Source organism: Molothrus aeneus, chromosome 1 (assembly GCF_037042795.1).
Source record: "Molothrus aeneus isolate 106 chromosome 1, BPBGC_Maene_1.0, whole genome shotgun sequence".
Lineage (NCBI taxonomy): Eukaryota > Metazoa > Chordata > Aves > Passeriformes > Icteridae > Molothrus > Molothrus aeneus.
This window is the reverse complement of record NC_089646.1, coordinates 42,829,079-42,849,737: the sequence shown is the minus strand read 5'-3', so window position 1 is coordinate 42,849,737 and position 20,659 is coordinate 42,829,079. Positions and strand designations below refer to the sequence as shown.

General features: G+C 50.9%; 1 protein-coding gene across 1 annotated transcript; it reads left to right on the top strand.

Moving 5' to 3' along the window:
* The first annotated feature begins 12,512 nt into the window (after positions 1–12,512).
* Positions 12,513–20,173, top strand: GASK1A (golgi associated kinase 1A). Its single transcript, XM_066571669.1, has 4 exons — positions 12,513–13,132; positions 16,592–16,714; positions 16,991–17,094; positions 17,639–20,173. Exons 1-4 carry the CDS (start codon positions 12,626–12,628, stop codon positions 17,847–17,849), a joined length of 945 nt encoding a protein of 314 aa, XP_066427766.1. The 5' UTR covers positions 12,513–12,625; the 3' UTR covers positions 17,850–20,173.
* Positions 20,174–20,659: the final 486 nt, after the last annotated feature.

Here is a 20,659-nt window from a genome sequence, read left to right as displayed (position 1 = left end):
AACAGTGGGTATTGCTAATTACTTCATGTTGCTAATTGTATTAGATGTATTAGGTTATTATCTGCCCCCAGGGAGCTGGCCTCAAGGGAGGTGTTTTGGGATGTTCAACGCTGCAGTGTCCAGGACAGGCGGGGCTCAATGAGGTTGGTGGTGGCAGCAAGGAGGGGATGCAGGGCTTGGTTTCGGGCTTGGTTTCTGCACCCCTTCCTCATGCCCAAGGATGGCATCGAGTGGGCTGTGATGAAGCCAAAAGCAGGCACACTGCTTTGGTGTGTAACCTTCAAACCACTTCTTTTCCTAGCTATAGTTTTGAGTAGCAGTGGAAGGGGTAGGGAGATGTACCATATTAAAATAAGATGCACTCAGTGAAGGCCCTGGGGCACTGGGACTGGCACAAGAGCACACTGGGCAAGAGCTCTGAGTTGCCCTCATTGTTTACATCCACCGTGTTGCTCCACCTTGTGAAATGTTACTGTGGACTGTGCACAGTCAGTGAGCTAGAATGGGGCTTGGGGACACAGGAGCCTCCTCCTGGGTCTGCCACACCCCTCCTGTGCTGCCTTGGTCAAGTGACTTGGCTCAGTTTCCCTCAGCCTCATCCTCTTGTCTTTTTAGACCACCATATCTTCATTGTAGCTCACAACAGCCTGTACTGTGCCTTTATCAGATTTTTTAAAAATACAAATATCAGTAAAGAACAATGCTGATCAATCTGGTTTGATTTATAGTTTCCTGGAGGAGGTAGTTGCACATGTCAGGGAGCTGGAAAGCCCCCACACCTGAGACAGAGGGTGTCCTCCTGTCCCCAGTCTGGGCTGGTTGGGGCTGAAGCTGGGGAGGGGCTGCAGTAATTGGCACTGTCACCTGCCATGGTGAGGCACTGATGTGTGTTGCTTGGCCACACCTCAGAGCTGGAAGGGGAAAGTTTTATGAAAAAGAAATGCTTTGCAGCCTGGCAGCTGCCTGTGCATCCCGCCTGGCCATGGAGGGCTCTTGAAACACACTGCTTTCCAAAGCAATGCCTCCAGAGCCTCTTCTCCCAGGGGCCTGAGGAAAAGGCTCCTGGGATTCACCCTAGCCCAGGTGCTGGGTGCTGGAGCTGCACTGGGCACGGCAGGGCTCAGCAAGCTGCAGTCTGCACCGCTGGGGGTGCTGAGGGTCCTCTTCCCCTGTGCCCCTCTCCTGGCTGCCTGCAGGCACTGTGTGCTCCAGGAAAACAGGTGCCTGAGCACCCTAGAAATGGTTTTAATGCATTAATGACTTTTAATGAATAAATATAATAATGAATAAGAAGATAATAAATCTTCTCCCAGGTCTGTGTCCACTCCAGGCACTGATGTGGCACAGCTTTTTGCTGGACCATTACTGAAAGGCAAAGAAATGCTAAAAAAGACCTGCAAAGAGCATTTGCTTCGGCACTCATGTGCAGATCTCTGGTTTGCTTTCCTGGCTGTGGGGTCTGTGTGGCCCCTGGGGCTCTACTGGTCCCTCTACTTGGCTGGCACTGGAGTCACTGGGAACAAACGGGTGGGGAGGAGCATGAGGAGCACAATCTTCATCTCCTTCTGGCTCAAATTTGCCCTTGGTATTGAAAAAAAGAAAGCCAGCAAAAAAGCAGCAAGAAGGGCTTTTATTGTGAAAAAGAGACTTTTCAAATGCCTGTTCCCCCCTTCCCAGCCTCTCCACTCCCCTCCTCACAGGGAGGTGGGTCTGGGATGAGGCAGAGTTTGAAAACTCACAGCTGAAGTTTGAAGGGTGTCCTCCCGCCCAGGGGGAGTGGTGACAGGAGCCCAGCACTGCGGAGCTAGGCAGCAGGGACTGTGGGCAGCCCAGAGGGGCACCCCTGGGTGACAGCCCCCGCCTGGGATTGATGGCCTGGGGAGAGGAAGCAGGCTCATTCGTTGCTGGATAATTTTATTTTATTTTTTTAAATGTTTAAATTTTTTTTTGTGTCCTGTGTGGGTTCCTGGTGTGGTATGGAAGTGCCACAGGCGGCCGGCACCCGGCTCAGGAGGTGACTGTGTGCCCAGAGAAGCACATGAGGAGGAGCGCGTCGGCTGCTGCTGCTGCGAGACATGGTAGGATTTAGGGGTCTCCTTGCTGAGCTGATGGTGGGGAGCAACGCTGGGTTTGCCCCATGGGATGTGAGGTGCATCCTGATGTCTCCATCCTGGGGGCAGCTTGTGCGGGACCGCTCGCTCGGAGGGTCAGAGCAGGGTGAGCCAAGCAAGGCGGGGAAGCGCTGCAGCACTGCTGTCCTTAAAAGCATTGGGATGGACGGAGCAGATTGCAGGAATGCTCCAGGGATGGGCAGAGCAGATTGTCAGGATGCCCCTCAGGGGCAATGCCCGGGGCTGAGGTAGCTAAAGCTCTGCTGTCAGCCAGGGAGGTGATTTCAGTCCCTCAGCCAAAACCCTCCTCTTTTAGGCGGCCAGGTGGCACCGCTTCAGGCAGCCAGCAGCGTGGGGAGCAGCACCGAGAGCAGACAGAGATCACGGAGAGCCCTCTGTGCTTTCTGCTTGGTCCTGACCAAGCACAGCACTTTCATCCAAAAGCCACAAAATCAGCCAATTTGGCATGGGAAAACTTCACCTCCCTCCCAAGAAGTGCTGTGCTTCCCCAGCATCAGAAGGTTTATCCGCATCTGTAGCGTGTTCCAAACCTTAGGGTGGTGTTCCATGTCATCTAGTTTTAGTGCTCCAGTTTGGAACCTCCCTTGGCAGACCCATCTGAGCAAGCACAGATCAGCTGAGCTGGGATGGTCTCTCATGCCCCATTACTCCTGCCCCACCAGGGAGTTTGCACTGAGGGAAACTCATGCAAACTCATGCCAGGGAGTTTGCACTGGGGCAGGGGGCTCTGTCCCTGCTTCACCATCTCAGCCCTTGCCAAGCTTGTGTTGGGCAGGGATTGCAAACCTGTGATGGATGAGCTGAGGAGATGCTTGGTGCTGCTGCCAGAAACTGGTCATTTGTGTCACTGAGGCCATTTTTGTGTCCTCGAGAGTGTGCTGATGACTCAGAGCATCTCTGGGGACAGTGCTGCTGTGCCAGCCTTCACTGGAGCGTGTGTGTTTGTGTACAGGGGACACTAGTGCCATGCTTTACACTTTCCAACCTGCAGTTTGCATAGGCTGCTTTGGGTTTCTTAATTAATGAACTTCAGCAGCAGGAAAAAATTACAAGGCTGGGGCTCATGTCACCCATTTTGGGTTTGGAGATAACTCCTCCCTGTCAAAGGGAAAAGCAAGACAACTCTCCCCATACCAGCCTTTTGTCTGCACTAACATTTTTCTGTACAAGCCTTCACTAAGAAGCCTTTCAAAGCCTATACAGCCTTTCAAAGCCAGGTACCTGGTGTGGTCTCCCATGTGAGAGTGGGGTATTCACTTTTTGCCTGGATTTCCATTTTGCCTTGGCAAAGGAAGGTCTGCTTCTGCAGTCCTTTCCCCTTTGTGAGCTCCTGCATTGACTGCTTGATTTTACCTCTAATCTGGATTTGCTCTGGGCACCTGTAGGTAGGGCAGTGGTGGTCATGAGGAATAAATCCAGGCTATGCCCCCAGCTGATCTTCTTGTTGTTCATTTGCAGCAAAACCCCAAACAAAATGCTCGAGACGGTTTTTGACTCGTTCAAAAGCGCCAGGAGGCTGCCCCCTTGCAGAAAGCCGGAGGGATGGCAGCTGTGAGCTCTGTGTTGGTATGGAGAGCACGCTTGCTCTTGCTGGATCTCACACCCGACCTGCCGCAGAGAGAAGGCTGGGGGATGACTGCATTACAGAAACATCTTCTTTCTTCTGCCTTCAAAATCTGCCAGAGAGTAGTTTCCAGTTGCTGTCTTTTGCCTAGTATGAGGCACTCTAAATACGAGGGGCTGATTACACTGTGCTAATCCTCTGGCATAAATTCCAAATGCCTCAATTACCCCTTCTTTTCCAATGCTCAGTAACTCCACTCCACCTGCAGCTACTTGCTTTGCCCTGAAGGAAAAGCCCCTTTTCTGTGAGCCTGGCTGCACCAACACTTATACTACATTTGCTCTGCTTGCTCACCCCATGGGTTTTGCTAGGAGAAGAAGCAGGCTGGGGGTGGCTGCCAGCAGGCTTTGCCCAGGATGGGGTCTGCAGGACACAGGCAGCATTCAGAGCCAAGTGGCAAGCAGTTTTCTTCCCCTTTTTTTTCTCTTTTAACTGTAATGGCTTAACAGGAGGAAAATAAGGTTGCCTTTCTGCAGCTGAGGCCGGGGCTGGTATGAACAATTCTGTTTTGAAGAAAGCCCACAGGGCTGAAAGGCCCCGCTGTCCTCCTCCTTCTCCCTCCCCTTTGGAATCCCACGAATGCACTCTCCTGCTCTCCAGGAAGGGGAAAAACCTGACAGTCAGCTTAGGGAAACCCAACTGTCTGACTTGGGCAACCTCCACTGAAACTCCAACAAGGGAATCGATCCAGTGCTACTCCTTGCCAACATCCCAAAGAGGGTTTTGTGAGCCCCCACTGGCCACCAAGCAAGCATTCCTGTTGCCTGGTGCTGGTCCACCAGTTAGAAATGAAAACTGAAAATAAGTGGATCAAAATCCCTCCTCCCCAAAATATAGGAAAAACATGACCCCCGATAAAATAAATAAAACCAAACCAAATGCCAAAATGTGTGAGAGCTTTAGCAGCATTCCAAGCAGTCACAAGCAGGATTGGCAAACTCATCAAGAGGAGGAGGAAATAAAATGTGATTTTATTGTAATGTATTCCTCCCCATATTAAATACAGCCCAGAACACATTGCAAGAAGGACGTGGTTTTCCAGCACCTCTGCTCTTTGCCTCTGTTATGTGCAGAGGAGCTGCAGCAGCACAGCCCCTCTGGGGATGCCAAACCAGAGCTGGTGAGCAGCCCAGAGATGCAGCAAGAGAAGGTACTGGGGTGAAGGGAGTCATGAGGAAAGGAGTCCATGGCTCCCAGATTCCAGTTCTTATGTCCCTGGGTTTGGACATGCCAAAGGAGTCAGCTCCTAAGTATGGTCTGTGGCTGGAGCCTGCTGAGGAGCAGGACTGTCAGCTCCAGAATGCCACAGGAACAAAGCACATTCTTCTTGCCCAGAAGAAACTCAGGGCTGGAGGCAGTTTGTGTGTGGGACTTGAAGGGAAGGAGTCCAGCCCACGGGCCAGGGGCTGCTGCCCTCCTCCAGAGCATCGCCCGTCCAAGCTCTCAGAAACAAAGACAAGACTGTTCAAAATGAGCGGGGCATGAGGCACAGATGTTGCACAAAGGCAAGCCACATCTGTTTCACTGGGGAAGGGGCCCCCTGCTTGCTGCTTCAGCAGGCAGATGGGAAAGCTGCTCTGAAAACCTACAGAGCTGAGTGCAGCAGGCTGGCCGGGAAACTGGGACGAGGGGAGGGGGAAAAGGGAAACCTGGCAGGAGCCTGCTCCACGGCAGTGGTGGAGGGAGGGAGCAACAGCCTCCCAAAACTGCTGCTTTCCCTCCTTGACATCCCTGCCAGGAATTTCTAGGTTGTGCTGCTCTCATGTAAGTGTGAGGGTTAGAGGAATGAGCAGAGAGAGAGGAGGGAAGAAGAGGAGGACCTAACTTGTCCCCGAGGATAATAGGACAGTCGTGCATTCAGGGCTGCCCAGGTCCTCACTGTCCCCTGTGAACATGGGATGCTGTTTCAGGTCCTCAGTGATCTGCATGATTTGGGTGCAGGTTGATGTCACTTTTAGTGGTGAAGAGTAAGGGAGATGTTTGCACATGCGAATGACAGCAGACCTGTGCATCTCAGTGATGTGTTCTGAAAGACTTCCTTTAATCTCCTGGGAGATGTGTCTCCAAGAAGTAGAAGATCCAGCTAGGTGCAAGAGGCTGCAGTAAAAGCCCTGACTGAACTTAAATAGGAGAAAGATAAGGCACCTGAAAGCTTTTAGTTTGCTTACATTAAGCAGAAGAAGTGTGGCATCCTGGAGACTGTTTATTTCTGTGGTGCTTTGTGGTGACTTCTGGGATGAAACCAGAGTGGTCCTGAGCTGCACTGTACATAGCACCAGGATGACAATCTCCCTGTCCATCCCACACAGAGCTGAGTATTAACTGTCTGCAAGCTGAGATTTACACAGTGGGAGTGAGGAGAATTATGAATCTTTCCTTTTGCTCAGTGAAAATCACATGATTTTGGGGTAAAGACAGTGTCATCACAGGACAAGCAAGTCCCTGCTGGTACCCTGCAGAGCTTTAGTCCACACCAGGTGCAGGACAAGGTGTGTCTCCCCTCTGGGTTCCCCCAAGCAGGAGCCCTGACCTTGAGTGCATCAGCTGCACCCCATGGTGTGGTGTCCTCCAGCCAGGTGCTGGCCATGTGTCCTTCAAGGTGTGTCCTCTATCTCTTGCTTCATATCTTCCTTCTTCAGAGATACTGAGCAGGACATTTGGGATGCTGGGAGTCTTGCCACTCCTCAAAGCTGCTCCTGGAGAGGGCAAGGAGTTTACAAGCCTGTGTTTCTGCTGTACTTTGGTGCATAACTCGACTGGGAGCAGACAGTGCAATGGGAATAGCACTGTTAACAGAGCAGTTTGCATCTATAGCTGAAGATTTTGTGTAAAATCGTTCTTTGGATGATGGATGTGTGAGAAGGGGCTGTGCTCAGCCTATGGCTGTGCAGAGAAGAACCTCCAGGGCAAGGACCCTCCCAAAAACTGGAAATAGTCACTCTGGGTGGGAGGTTTAGAGCAGGAAACAGGACATTTCATCCCTGGGAAGCAAAAAGCTCGAGGAGCTGATGCAGGGCCTGGAGCCAAGGACACGCCAGGTTATTACTAGAGAGAGGCTGTGGAGCTTGAAGGTTTCCAGGTTTTTGTAATTTGCTGCTCCAAGGCTGTAGTGATAACTGGGAAGAGCTGTGAAGGCAACATTATTTGAGAAATTAAAGGTGGTGTGTTGGCAGCATCCCTCTGAAGTCAGTGCTCAGACTGAACAGGGCCAACACTGTTTGATCCATTTATGCTGCTGCCAGAGTGCGCCCTCTGCTAGTGCAAAGCACGCTTGTCTTGCACTTAGGCTATAAATGATCCCAGAAAATTTGCAGGCCGTCCAAAATTTAGCAAAGTACAGCATGTTTTAAGGTTTCATCCCAGGCAATTTAACTCGGTCATTTTCTGGTTTGGTTTTGGACATGTTGGTGGGGAGGTTTGTGTGTCAGCTCTGAGGACTTTGCTGACTCTGCAGGGAGGGAAGGACCCAGCACCATGTGGTGATGTGTCACATTTCCATCTCCCCAGCTTCAGCTGACCCAATGTTTGCTGTGACTCTGTTTCATAGGCTTTATGGGAGCAGTCCCCTTTCACACCTTCTCAGTGCCTGGCTTGAGCTTCCCAAGCCACTTTTGTGGAAGTGGGGCTGGAGGAGCACTTTGAGCAGATGGGCATGGCCTACCTGCCATATCCCTGCCCTGGAGCCAAGCAGGGTGGTCTTCAGGGTGTCTGCAGAAATGCAGTGGGGTCATGATTCTCCCCTCTGGAAGGGCATTTTTGAGAGAAAAAAACCCTTCATATCTGGGGAGAAAAAAACCCAGACACAAAGCTGGTGTGGGTCTGCTAGGAATTGCAGCCACTTTGATGGATCATGAGGCCAGATGAAGAGCTGTCTTATTCTTCATGCCCCATGGCCATGTGGGTGCAGGCAAGTGTTGGTGGTGGAGCTGTCCCCATGTGCTGGGGGAGCACAGCAGACCTGCCCTCCTGGGGAGCCACTCTGAGCCAGAGTTACCTTTGGGACTGGCAATCATCATTTAATAGCAGTCTTTAAATTCCCACTCTGCCAGCCATCCATCTTGCCTGAGCAGGATAATATAGGAAGGCATTTATGCACTTGAATGATGGGCCACGGACGCTGCCAAGCATTTCCTTCTGCTCAGACTTGCCTGGAGTCACTCTGGGCATGAAGAGGTTTTGTCTCCTTCCATGTCCTCTGCATGCTTATAGGTCTCCAGCTCACATGCCATGCCCTTAACAAACCAAAACCTCCTGCACAATATGAAGAGGCTGATCCAATCCCAGGTCTGATTGACGTGCCCGCTCTCCCATTGCGCCGGGAGCTGCTGCAAGCACCATGTGTGGGTGCAAGGCTCTGGAGACATTCCCAGAGGTGGGGGGCAGGCAGAGGAGGTTTCCCACTTGTTTTTCAGGCAGTCTTTGTTAAAGCTGGTCACGGCAGGCTGCACCTCCTGCTGCCCAGGCGGGTTTGCGGTTCATTGGGCGGGCAGCGAGCGCGGGGCTGGGAGGGTGAGCAGAGCCCTGTGTGCTGCACCCCCTGTGCAGGGTGCACCCTGCTCAGGGTGCTCCCAGAGAAATGCACAGGCCTGCCTTTAACCTGCTCATCAGCAAAGTCCTCTGAGCTTGGGAGTCTAGGGCAGGCAGGTGGCCAAGAGTGACGTGGCCATGGCTGAGCCACCCTGGCTCCTTTGAGCACCTCTTTGGGACAGTGGGATTTACTGCTGGAGGCATCTTGCAGTGCCAGTGCAGGGGCAGGAGGACTCTTTTGCATGGCAGAGGAAAGCAGGAATCAATCCAATTTTCAACAGCCACGTATTTCCGTGTTGTCTTTCTAGTCTCCGGGCTGTTTCTTACATTCTTGGATAATGAAGTTTGGGGTTTGTTTTTCTTTTCTTTCAAGCTCGACAAAGCCAATTTGATGCACTTTGAAAAGAAATTGAAAACAGGCTTCTCTGCTTCAAATTCTGCCAAGGTTCAAGCGTCCTGGGAATACAATGTCAAGGATAGCCCTCCCCCACCTCACCCCCAACTAGACTTAGAAAGTTTTATCTCCTAGCATCAAAGCTGCACAGCTTTCCACTGTGCCTTCAGAGCCTGGGCTGTGCTGTGTGTCCCTCTGATGAGTGAGAATATATATTATTTACTTATTGGCATCCTGGAACAAGTAGTACCTCTCTTAAGCCTTTTTATGGATTTTGCCTGCTGGGAAAAGGACCTAATTTCTGGCAAAGACACGCTGTACTGTCAGTATGTCAGCCTGGCAAAGCAGAGCTGTACGTATGGTTTGCATTTCAGGCTGAATCGAAGCCACAGCTTAAACTGCAGCATTTTTTACAGCATGGGCTCAGAGAAAGACTCTTTGGAAAAGTATTTACCCAGGGCTTGTAAATACAGTATTATTTCTGCAATGTTTTATCAATCACCCAGGTTTTTATTAAATTTCCAATATCAACTACCAGAAATAACAGAGAGATTGTGCTTGCACCTTTTTTGTTTCTTTTTGTTGTTGATGTGGCAGGGAAACCCTGAACAGCACTGGGGAAGGGAGCCTGTGCTGGCCCTTGCCCAACTTCACAGCCCAGGGTTTCGAGTTCAGGGTGGGAAAGCAGTGGGGCTCTAACTTGTGATGCCCAAACCCGAGCTCACTGACAAGGAAGACAAAGTGGGTTTGGACAATAATGATTCCTCAACCACTTGGACTGTAAACTGACTTGACATTAAAAACCCAGCAATCGTTGCCATCCTTTTGGCATACTCTGTTCTCTGGCTGTGGGTTAAAAAGGATTTTTCCTGCAGTGCTTTGAAGGTTCTCCATGTGGCTGCCACATGCATTCCTCCCCCAGGGTACTGGAAGTTTTGGCAGACAGGCTTTTTAGATACCCAGAGATGGTATAAGCAACCAGAGGGTTATTATCAGCTGGATAACAAAAACAATTCCCCTGAAAATCCTCTGTGCTGAAGAAAAGGGTTACGGGGTTTTGGTGAGAGTGGGATGAGCTGTGTCTCTCCAGAAGGGTGGGACAGGGGAGGTGCTGGGAAAACATGCCCAAGAAAGCACAGATTGGGAAGAGACTTGGCTCGATGCAAATGGGAATACTGAGATTTACAGTTAGCCCTATCCTTCGGGATTGATGCCATAGATATCACTGCTGTTAATTCAGCATACTTTGAGGCCAGAGGAACAGACTGTGAGGCACTTACAGTGATGATTAGAAAGGAGTGTGGATATCAGGATACCAGCATCAGCCCTTTATATGCCACAGAGTTAGTATACTATGCTTAAAGTAGGATTTAGACATTGCACCTCCCCTAAATTCTTGCTCAGGAGGGCAGACGTGGATTGCAGGTGTTTGGGAAAGAATGTGTGTCTGCACTCTGCAGAATTTGCTTGAAATCTGGGGCATGAAGGTTTTGAGTAGCTGAGCTTGGGTTTTGCTTGTGTCACTTGGCATTGGCTGTCATTCCACAGCAAATCATTATCCCATTCAAGTGGGAGAGAGCTGGGATCACAACCAGCCTCTTGACAGAAGTCCTGCTGCCCCTCAGGGTGTTTAGGGGTACTCATGCTCATCCCCTCCCCAGAGAGGCACCTAGGACAATGATTTAGCTGTCTAGTTTGATGCCTGGCACAGTTAATGCCAAGCCTTGAATAACCCTGCTGGTGGTCTAGGAGAGGACATCCCTCTCTGGACAGTCTCACCCTGGGCTAGGTCCTTTCCATTCTGGGAAGAGATAAAGCAGAGGTCCCCTGGCAGGTCCCAAAAGCTGTACCAGGCAGCCCCTTGTTCCTGGCAGAGGCTGGTGTAAACCCTGTCTGAAAAAGAGCATTCAGCCCAGCAGATATATTTTGCTGCACTACATTGTGTTTCTGGGAGAGAAGCAATTAAGTGGGAGCTATAAAACTGAATCACTCCAAGTGCACCATCAATAGCTCTTATAAACTGCATTAAATCTGCTCAGTCCTTGAAAGGGAGGCAAGGAAGAAACTGGGGCTGAGGCCAGTGAGTTGGTGGCTCCTCTTACCCACCTCAGCTGATGCAGTGTATTTGCAAGGGATGTGGCTCCTCACCAGGGGACTGCCTAAAGCAGCTGAGGACATGAAACCTGATGGATTTTAGGACTCTGCTGTGTCAGCTCATAGCTCATGCACTGGGGTTGCCTGGGGCAGCTGCTTATGGGGCAGGAGCTGTGCTGGTGGTGGGTCCCTGTGGTCACTGGGAGCCTGTGGTCCTAAGAGCCCCACAGCTGGAAATGCTTTTGCTTGCCCAGCTGCTTTCTGGAAGTAATTCTGGCTGCTGGCTCTCACCTCCCCAGCTTTTTTGCTCTTTTTTTATCAAGCTTCTCCTCTTATAAACAGTCTCTTATCCCTTCTTTGGCAATATATTGTCCTGCTGTGTCTGCCATGGATATGCTTGTGCTTCCAAAATAAATAATTGGAAAAAAACGTATCCACTTGACCATCGCCTTGACTTCCAGTGTGGGTTTGAGCTGCTTGGAAATGCCTGTTGAAAGCAGAGAAATGGTGCCAAGGTGCTTTTTGTGGCTCTTGCCTCCTGAAGTGTGTGAGGCTGCCCAAACCCGAGTGAATGAGGCATGGGTGCAGCGTGGCCCAGGGACTGGATTGGCTTGGAGAATGTCTGCCATCTGCCAGAGATGGGGCCTCCACAGCTTATCTGAGCAACTTGTTCCAATGCCTCAACACTCTCACCGTGGAGAATTTTTTCTAATGTCTAATCTGAACCTCTCTTTCAGTTTAAAGTCCTTTTCCCTTGTCCTGTCCTCACTTGTAAAAAATTCCTCTCCAGCTCTCTTGTGAGCCCCTTTAGGCACAAGAAGGTGCTGTAAATTCTCCCCAGAGCCTTCTCTTCTCTAATCTGGATAATCCCAGTTCTCTCAGCCTGTCTTCACAGGAGAGGTGTTTCAAACTCCTCCAGGAGTTTGCACCCTTTTGTTTAAAACATGTCCTGACTGACACTTGGAGCTGCCTTGCTTTTGCTGGATACAATGATGGGCAGAGCTCCAGAGGCCTTGTCTCAGCACACATTGAGATATCCAAGTTATGGGTTCAGTGTGCAACCAGAATAGGAACCAGTGACAGTGTCCAGAGCAAGGTCTGAAAAATAAAACCTCTTAGGAACTGGAAAGTGTTCACATCTAGACAGGAATTTGCTCTAGTTTGGTAGTTTGGTCTTCTTTTTTTTTTTTTTTTTTTTTTTTCTTCCATTTCTTGAGTCTTTAAAGCGAAATATTTGACCATGAAAAATTCATTGTCCATAAGGTCACCCTGTACCTCAGAGCCGCAGATATGGCAACCTCTGGGTGGGGAGTGAGCCCTTGCTCTGATTTGCTTCTAAGGGACTGCAGCTAATTTCTGGCACAAATCAAGGCACCAGCAAATAAAGCAAATAACCCTGCTGCCACAGTGTGATCCTCTTGCAGGGACCACACAAGCAGAGGGGCTGCTTCCCTAAAGCAAGCCCTACGGAGGGCTCTGCCTGCAGTGACACTCCAGCATCATTCTGTCCCCTTTGTGTCCCCGCAGGCCCAGCGACCCTGGCGAAGGACGGGGATGAAGCCCCCGGCCCCAGCAGCTGTCGGGGCGCTGCTGGCCCTGGCCCTGCTGGCTCTCATCCACCTGCCCCCAGCCCCGGAGCACTCCCTGCTCCCGCTGCCGGCCTCGGCTCCCCCAGGGCCCCCGAGAGAGGTGGCTGCCCCCCTGTCTGGAGGACAAGCCCACAGAAGAAGGCTCCCCGTGCCCCGCACTCGCCTGCAGCAGGAGCAGGCCCCTGGCCGGGGCAGGAGGCGGCGGGGGCTGGAGAGGGACATTCCCCACATTCCCCCTTGGCTCTCTGCTGACGACCTCCAGAAGATGTGGCTGCTGTCCAGCGGGCAGGTGGTCTCCAAAACCCGCATCCCTGCCCATGGGCAAATCATGCGAGTGAGGCTGCGTGCCGCGGGGGATGCCAAGGGAGATGCCAAGGGGGATGTCTTGCCAGCCAGCCCGGAAGGAGAGTGCCAGGATGGGCGCTGTGGGCTCATCAAGCGCCCCGGGGACCTGTACGAGGTGCTGGCCTTCCACCTGGACAGGGTGCTGGGGCTGAACCGCAGCCTGCCCGCCGTGGCCCGGCGTTTCAGCAGCCGCCTCCTGCCCTACAGCTACACCGACGGCGCCCTGCGGCCCATCATCTGGTGGGCTCCTGACCTCCAGCACCTGCAGGATGCCAACAATGACCAGAACTCCTGTGCCCTGGGATGGCTGCAGTACCAGGAGATGCTGCAGCCCCATAGAACGATGCCGGTGGCCAGGGATGCTCCCTGCTCCAGCATCCCACACAGCGAGTGGAGCCGCCTGGCCCTCTTTGACTTTCTTCTCCAGGTAGGGCTGTGGTGGTTGAGGCCACCTGTCCCATCAGCTGTGGCACCCAGGTTCCCCTGCACCTGCACCTCTATTGTCTGACCATGGTCTCCTTCTGCTCTGAGGGGTCACATCAGCTGTGGTTTCTTGGGATGTATTTTCACTCTTGGGGAGCAGCAGAACTTTGTGCAGAAGTACTTTGGCCTGAGTATGGCCCATGTTTGGCACTTACCAGGCAAGTTGTGGTGAGTCTGTGCTCACGTGGGAGAGCTTTCTGCTGTTCATTTTGTGCTGGCAGAGGCTTGGGACACCCCTAGAGACATCCCCAGGGCATCCCTAGGGATAAGCAGCATGTCTTGCACCAGCCCCATCACATCCAAACTCAGGGATGTGCTACAGGCACTGGAAATAAGGAGCCATGCCTTAGACAGCACTGCCTTCCTCCTCCTCAGCATTAATAGCACTTAATCTTCTGTCTGGAAAATCACACCCTGCCGCTATGAGGGATTGCAACAGTATCCCAGAGAGTTATCAGGTCTTGGAGGGCAGCTGTGAGGAGGCAAAAGTGATTTCTGTGGAGAAAGCCTGTTTAGGCACCTGGGGGCTGTTTATCAGACAAGAGAAAACTGCCTGAAAGGACAAGTATTAATACAAATAAAAAAGGGAAGAAATAAAAAACCCTCAAACTACTAAAATATGTTTTCCTTACTCTCTCTTTTTTTACAACTATGGCTGGCAGAGGTGGAGCTGTTCTGGCTGGGCTTGAAAATATTTTAGCTGAAACAACCAGAGAAATGAGAAGATTAACGAACCCCCTTCCCTTCCCCAGGCCAAAACACCGCTGAGTGCAGTGGAAAGGCTGAGACTGCAGGAGAAAGTATCTAGTTCTAAGGAGAGTTCCTCCTCAAGGGCTGAAGCAGTGCAATGATAAATTCAAGGGCAATACATAGGTTCTCTTCAACAATTCGAATAGAATCCTCCCATGCAGAACAAGTCACATAAAGTTAAAGAGGATATTGTAGAAGTGGAGTAGCATCTTTCAGAAATGGCTTTAGCATCTCCCGCCATTACTGGGGAAGGAGAAGTTGGTGAGCTTTGAGCCCTGTTGTACATTGGCATTGAAATCTTGGTCGTTTTCTTCAATTTCTCTTAAATTTTGGCTTCTTCAATGTTAATTTCTCTTGGTATTTACCATAAGGGAACCACCCACTATGTGCAAAGTTTTAGTGGGGTCAAAATGCCAAGCCTGGTAGAAAAGGGGCAGCTGCTGATGGTTTTGTCCTGCACTTAAACACAGCCAAATCTAAATCAACTCTGCAGCCACATCCCTGCCCTGGGACACCCTCTTCCCAGCCAGGGGGAGAGCAATAAAAATTTCCCTAGGGGAAGCAATCCCAGGCTGAATCATAACTGGAAAAACCTATCACATGCGAGGGGATGTCCCAGGATGGGCATGACAGGGGCTGAAGGCAAGCTTCTGGTAGTGTTTGAGCTTGGATGGGAGAAGGTGTGGCTCATGTATTTGTGTCCTAGCAATAATACCAAAATTCCCATGAATTCGAGCTGTTTAGGCTTCGGAAAGAAGAAATTAATACCAGAAAATCAGGGGAGGGCCAGGGGAGGGAGGGCTTGTCAGCATGTCAGGGCACTCTCAGCATCTCCACAGCCATCTGGTCCCTCTCCTGGGGCTCCACTTGGACACCAGATCTGGCTCCACCTCGCACCCCTGCAGGTTCAGCACCAACCCACCCTGGTTTCACAGGTGCTCGGGGGTGGGTGAGGGGAGTGCTGAGCCCATTTAATGTCTCTGTAAGTTCTCTCAGGTTGTCTTCACCTTCTGTGCAGCCTGCAAAACAACATATCAGGTGAGAGAAACTGGCGTGCTGAGCTCTCCAGCAGGAGATGCGAGGAGGAAATGTGATATTTCTTCTGTTTCCATGTGTTTTGTGACAAGAGGCTCAAGTACTTTTTTACCGGAATGTCTCCCAATGGAGGAATACTGACCTGAGTTCTTCATTAAACCTCAGAAAATAGAGAGGTTTGAGAAGCTCCAGTGTGGGACTAATCCTTCTTCTCAAAGGGAAAGGAATGGCCACGGAGATCACAATTTGTGTTTCCCTGCAGCATCTTCTCCAATGCTTGGTCAGTGTTTGGGTTCAGACTGAGCTCAGTGGCAAAGCACAGCCTGTAATTGGTAACTTGTGCTAATTACCAGGGTAAAGGGAATAGGCAGCCTCTCTGGGTCCCTTGGCTTCTGTGTCATTGTCACTTGCAGATCCCTTCTGGATCACCTGAGATCTGCTCCAGCCCTCCCAGTGGCTCCAGGAGCCTCTCTGCACCTTGAGCCCTGCCTCCTGGGCCAGCACCAGCAATGCCGAGCAAATCAGCAAGTAGGACATTTTCATGCTGCAACCAGAAAATAGATTTATTTTGTACTTTATACATATTTTCATATATTTCATATATATTTCATATATATGAAATATATATTTCATATATTTCATATATATACATGGGGTTTTTTGTAAACAGGCCTTGAGATCAGGAGGAGGTGAGGCAGCTCCCCTACAGGGTCATGGCAACACACAGCTCTGGGGAGGTGTGTTGACAGCTAAGGTCCTGTCTGCCCCACAAATCACCACAGAGGATGTACCAGCTGCTTCTGGAAAAGCTGAGGAAGCTCCATAAATACTGCGGCCAAGTCTGGCAGAGATTTATGTCTTTTAAAAGCCCTTCATTCCTCCAAGGGTGTGGTCGAAACACTGGAAGTTGTCAAGCAGCTCCAGTGTTTCTGCAGGGAACCGGGATGGGAAGCAGGAGGTTTGACAGCCTGGGCTTAAGCAGGAGCAACATGGAGCCTTAGCAGCACCTGCAAATGATTAAACACAAATGTAGCTGAAACAAGTCACCGTGGCCCAACTTAAATGTCAGGCATGCTCTGCATATTCACAGACTGCTTTTTCCCTTACCAATACTTTTCCATTTATCTTTCCATTGAGAGCTGCTCAGGTTACTGTAGGGATGGATGAAAGGTTGCATATGTGACAGGAACCAGATGAAACTGTCATACAGAGCACCAGGACTGGGAAAAATAAATTATTTTTTGAGGTTTCAGACTCTAGGTTTCCTTGGATGCTTTGTTGTTTTTTTTAAATTCATTGATCATCGTGTACGCCTTCATTTCAGCTGGAAGCACAACCCCTTCAGTCTGTGCATATACAGAATGTGGAGGTACCAGGTGTCTGAGCTCCATCAGAAAAGCCTGTCACCATCACCTTTTTCATCACCTTCTTCATGCCAAAGGGGTTTTGCATGTGTGCTTCCACTCCTCTCACTCACCACTGTGTGCAGCTTTTCCATTGCACGTCTCCTGAGGATCCCTAGAAATGTTTCATTTTCCTCTCTACAAGAACAGCTCACAACAGGACCTCCCCAACCCAGGCACATGTCCCTGTTAAGGTCCCCCAATGTCTCCTGCAGGTCCATGACCGCCTGGACCGCTACTGCTGTGGGTTTCAGCCTGATCCCTCTGAGCCCTGCGTGGAGGAGATGCTCCACGAGAAGTGCCGGAATCCAGCAGAGCTGGTCCTGGTCCACATCCTGGTATGCCTCCCTGCTGTCCAAGGGCTGCTCTGGGGCTAACACCTCTGGGGGGTGCCTGGGAGGCACTTGCAGGGCTGAGGTGGTAGCAAAGGGAATGTAGGTCCCATGGTGATGCTGGGTCCTGGCTGGGAGGTATGTAGAGGTATGCAGGGACATAGACATTGGCATCCGCATTCCCCCAAATACTCTCAGGCTTTCTCACTGCATTAAAAAGCAGCCTAAACCCCCACACTGGTGACTCTGCACTGGGTGAACTCCTTGCCGTCCTGCTGGTAGGTCCGGAGGAGCGCGCCGTCCCGCCTGGTGTTCATCGACAACGCGGGCAGGCTGCAGCACCCTGAGGAGAAGCTCAACTTCAGGCTCCTGCAAGGCATAGGCAGGTAGGAATGTGCACGAGCTGAGCAAGGGCTGAGCTGCCACACAGGGGATGTCCAGCAGCCCTGTGTGTGCTCACCTTCTTGCTGCTTCTGGCCTCCCTGATGGGGCATCCCTCTGAATGGGGATGGATGTTCTGGATGTTCCCAGAACAGGGTGGGTGGTTGGGCTCTCAAAAACCTCCCACGTGCCCCTGCCCTGAAACTAACTCTTTATTCTGCTCTGGGTGGCTGATGGCAGGCTCCAAAGCCTATTTCCCCTCTTTAATTGGCAGCTGCACAAAAATAATGAATAATCAGGTATTTCAGCATTTCTTGCACCATTGCCCATGAGGCATTTTGGCATGCTGGAGGCCTCTTGATTTGGAATTTGCTTGGGTCTGTGTCTGATGGAGCTATCCTGCATGCTCACCATGGGCAGAGTTTTCAGCAGAAGGCTCCTTGTCCTGCATGAGCATTTCCTCTTGAAGCGTCGTTGCTCCAGTGCCCTGCTGCTCAGCTTTCCGTGGATAACCCCTTCTCTCCCTGTCTCCTCTGCTCCTCCCTGCAGCTTCCCAGCGGCGGCGGTGGCCAGGCTGCGGTCGGGCAGCTTGCAGAGCCTGCTGCTGCAGTCCCTGCGCCTGGACCGGGAGCTCTGGGAGAGCCAGGGGGGCGCCGAGGGGCTGAGACCCCTGCTCCACACCATTGACAGGAGGGCACAGATCCTGCTCCGCCACATCCAGGAGCACAACCTGACGGTGTTCGAGGACTCGCCGCGCTGAGCCACCCTCCAGCTGGCTCACGGTGTCCCTGCACATCCCAGCAGCCATGGATGTCCCTCTTGCCCTCGGCATGGACCTTATGAGGCTCCACTCTGGAGCTTGGCTCTCCACAAGGTGTTTCCCCTCACCTTGTAGGATGACCTGGAAAAGCAGATGGTACCACAGGGGGGTAGGAAACATGGGGAGGAGATGTCTCCTAAGGCAAGCCACGACTGCTTGAGAAAGGCAACAGTCATCAAATTATGGTCTCAGCATGGATTTTCAAAGGAAGGGCACATCCATGAGATTTTTTGGGTGCCTTTACTCACACGCACACAAACACACAAACAGCAACTATGGAAACTGGAGTCTTGGACAGTTGAACAGCTGACAGGGACCCCGGAAAGAGTTAAAGAAGCTGTGGAGGAAGTCACTGGCAGCCTTTCCATGGCTTTTTGATTATACCTTTGCTATTTATAAAACATCCTGGACAGAGAGGCAGGGGAAAAGCAGAGGGGAGCTTTCTAAGTGGATTAAACAAAGACAAGACACTAGAGCTGAGCTCTGCCTTTCCCCCTGCAGAAGAGGTAATATGTGCCTGGGAAACTGTGAGCCTCTGCCTGGAGCTGAGATTAGGCAGGACCTTGAAGCTCAGCAGCACTGAGCAGCAGCTGCCCTCACATAGCCCATGGTACCATCCCCAGTGAGAGCCACGTGCTGTGTGCCATGAGCCATGGTCCATTCACGTGCCCTGGTGCTCCTGGGCTGCTGCCAATGCTCTCAATGTCGGATTTGAAGATTTAAATCTCTCCTTTACTCTTTGCCTTCACTGTCAGGGGATTAAAGGCAAAACTACCCCACTTCTGAAAAGCACTCCTGGCTGCTCTCCTGGGCACGACTGCATGTAACTCTTCCCCAGGCTTGCAGAAATATGTTTTAACAAAAATGCCAAGCTATTTTAGCAGAAGGCAGTCGAGTGCAAAATGCTTTCTGAGCGCGCTGGCACCTCCGGCAGAGCCCATCCTGTTCCTGTCACCCCTCAGGCTCTTTCCCAGCAGCCCATTCTGATGAAGCACAGCAGCATCCCAGCTAGGTAGCTCCTCAAGTGTCAGGGCTGAGAGATAATTCAAAATCAAAATGAACAGGAGGAAAAGAGATGCAGGGATGGGCTCCATCATTCCCCACAGTGTGTTTCCCAGCTGAGGCATGCAGGCAGTGTTTGCCTGGAGCAGTCAGTTCCTGGCCTGTGGGTTTATGGTTTGCCACCAGAAGGCTTTTTAAAGGCCTCCATTTCTCCAGTGTTACAGGCAGAGCATCCATTGCTTCAGGCACTCCCAATTCACTTGTGCCTTTGGAAAGTCTCTGTGAAACTGGCATTGGCACCCAGCTGCACCATGGTACAGCTGCCCCATTGCAATAGGTTTGGAGAACATGGCCACCCATGCAGTGGGAGAGGAAAATCTGGCTGTGGATACTTTCCCTGCTCCATCCTTCCCAGCACTATGTCAGTTTGAGAGTCTGCTTTAACACCCATGCTGATAAGCACAGGCAATTGCCTTTTTCCCCCTTTTCCCTCTTGCTGAAGAGAGGGTGAAGCGAGACGTGGGTGACATGAATCAACAAGCAAGCACAAGTGCTCTCAGGAAGCATCAGCACTCAGCATCACAGGCACAGCAGCATCCAAAGTGCCATCAGCTTGTTCCTGGAGTCTTGCCCTCCAATTAGCCAGGGAGGGCCTTTCCCCCAACACTCTCTCCACTCTGTGAATTATCACCCTATTTGCTGTGCCAAGAGATGGATGACAGTCATGGAAACCCTGCTAAAGCCTGAATCATGAGGATTTATTACTGGGAGGTGAGCTTAGCTTGTGAGCTTGAAAGAGAGCAACATAACTCATCCTGGGTCCTATGAAAAGCCATACCCAGGCATGGCTGTGTAGGAATAAAGGATACTAAATGTAACAAAATTAAATCAAAAAAATATGCTGGGAAAAATGTGAGGTAACAAGAGCATTAGTTATGATGTACAGCATCAGTCAGAGTTTTGCTTTATCTCACTGAAGTGAGAAACTTCATCAAAGGAGAGGTTTTCATTCCATTTAAGCCAAGTTCTCAGTGAGAATCAAGAGACAGGTGGGGTTCTGTGCAGTGGCCAAAGCTGTGGACATTGCTGAGTTGGACCAGCAGCTTTTGCCTTGCCTCTGGTTGCATCTGCTCTACCTTAACATTGCACAAGGTAGTGGGGTTTTTTTGCATTTCTTTAGTTGTAATGTGAGTTTGCTGGCTAAACACATGTGGGAACATCTGTAAGCAGTTATACATGTGAATAAAAACCCCTCGTGATTTAACAAAGAGCCCTGTATGGATAAATGAGAGAAGCAAAAGCCAAGATCTTGCTGAGACTGATCATTCATCTTCTTTAATTAGTCCATTTTTCCATGGGCTTGCCTATGTAACCAGCACAGGCTCTGAACTGCTGTCATGGCTGTTCAGAGAGATCCTGTGCCCTGCTTGTGCCAGCCTTTACCCTGTCGTGTTGGGTTTGGTTTGCTCCAGCTATCAGTGTGTCATATTCCCTATGACAGACTTACTGTTATGGTTGTAATAACTACTTTATAGTTGGAAATATTCCTGTGGGGCCATACTTGACAAGCTAGATTTCATCTGAGCAGGGATGCTGTTTCACCAAATTTTACTGCACATCATCACAGGTCGTGTTGGGGTGTGGTCACAAAATAAGGTGGTTCATGCTGGCTGTAGGACGGCTCTGTCTTTAAGAAGGCAGCAGCAGCTAAGCAAGGGAAAATCCAGTGGAGAGACAAGAGCTCCTTG

What these genes read in the sequence shown, in the direction of transcription:
- GASK1A (XM_066571669.1), top strand. Translation starts at nt 12,626, where the DNA reads ATGTGGCTGCTGTCCAGCGGGCAGGTGGTCTCCAAAACCCGCATCCCT. An exon ending in TCTTTGACTTTCTTCTCCAG is followed by an intron (nt 13,133 to 16,591) that starts GTAGGGCTGTGG and finishes TGTCTCCTGCAG; the next exon opens with GTCCATGACCGCCTGGACCG. An exon ending in TGGTCCTGGTCCACATCCTG is followed by an intron (nt 16,715 to 16,990) that starts GTATGCCTCCCT and finishes TCCTGCTGGTAG; the next exon opens with GTCCGGAGGAGCGCGCCGTC.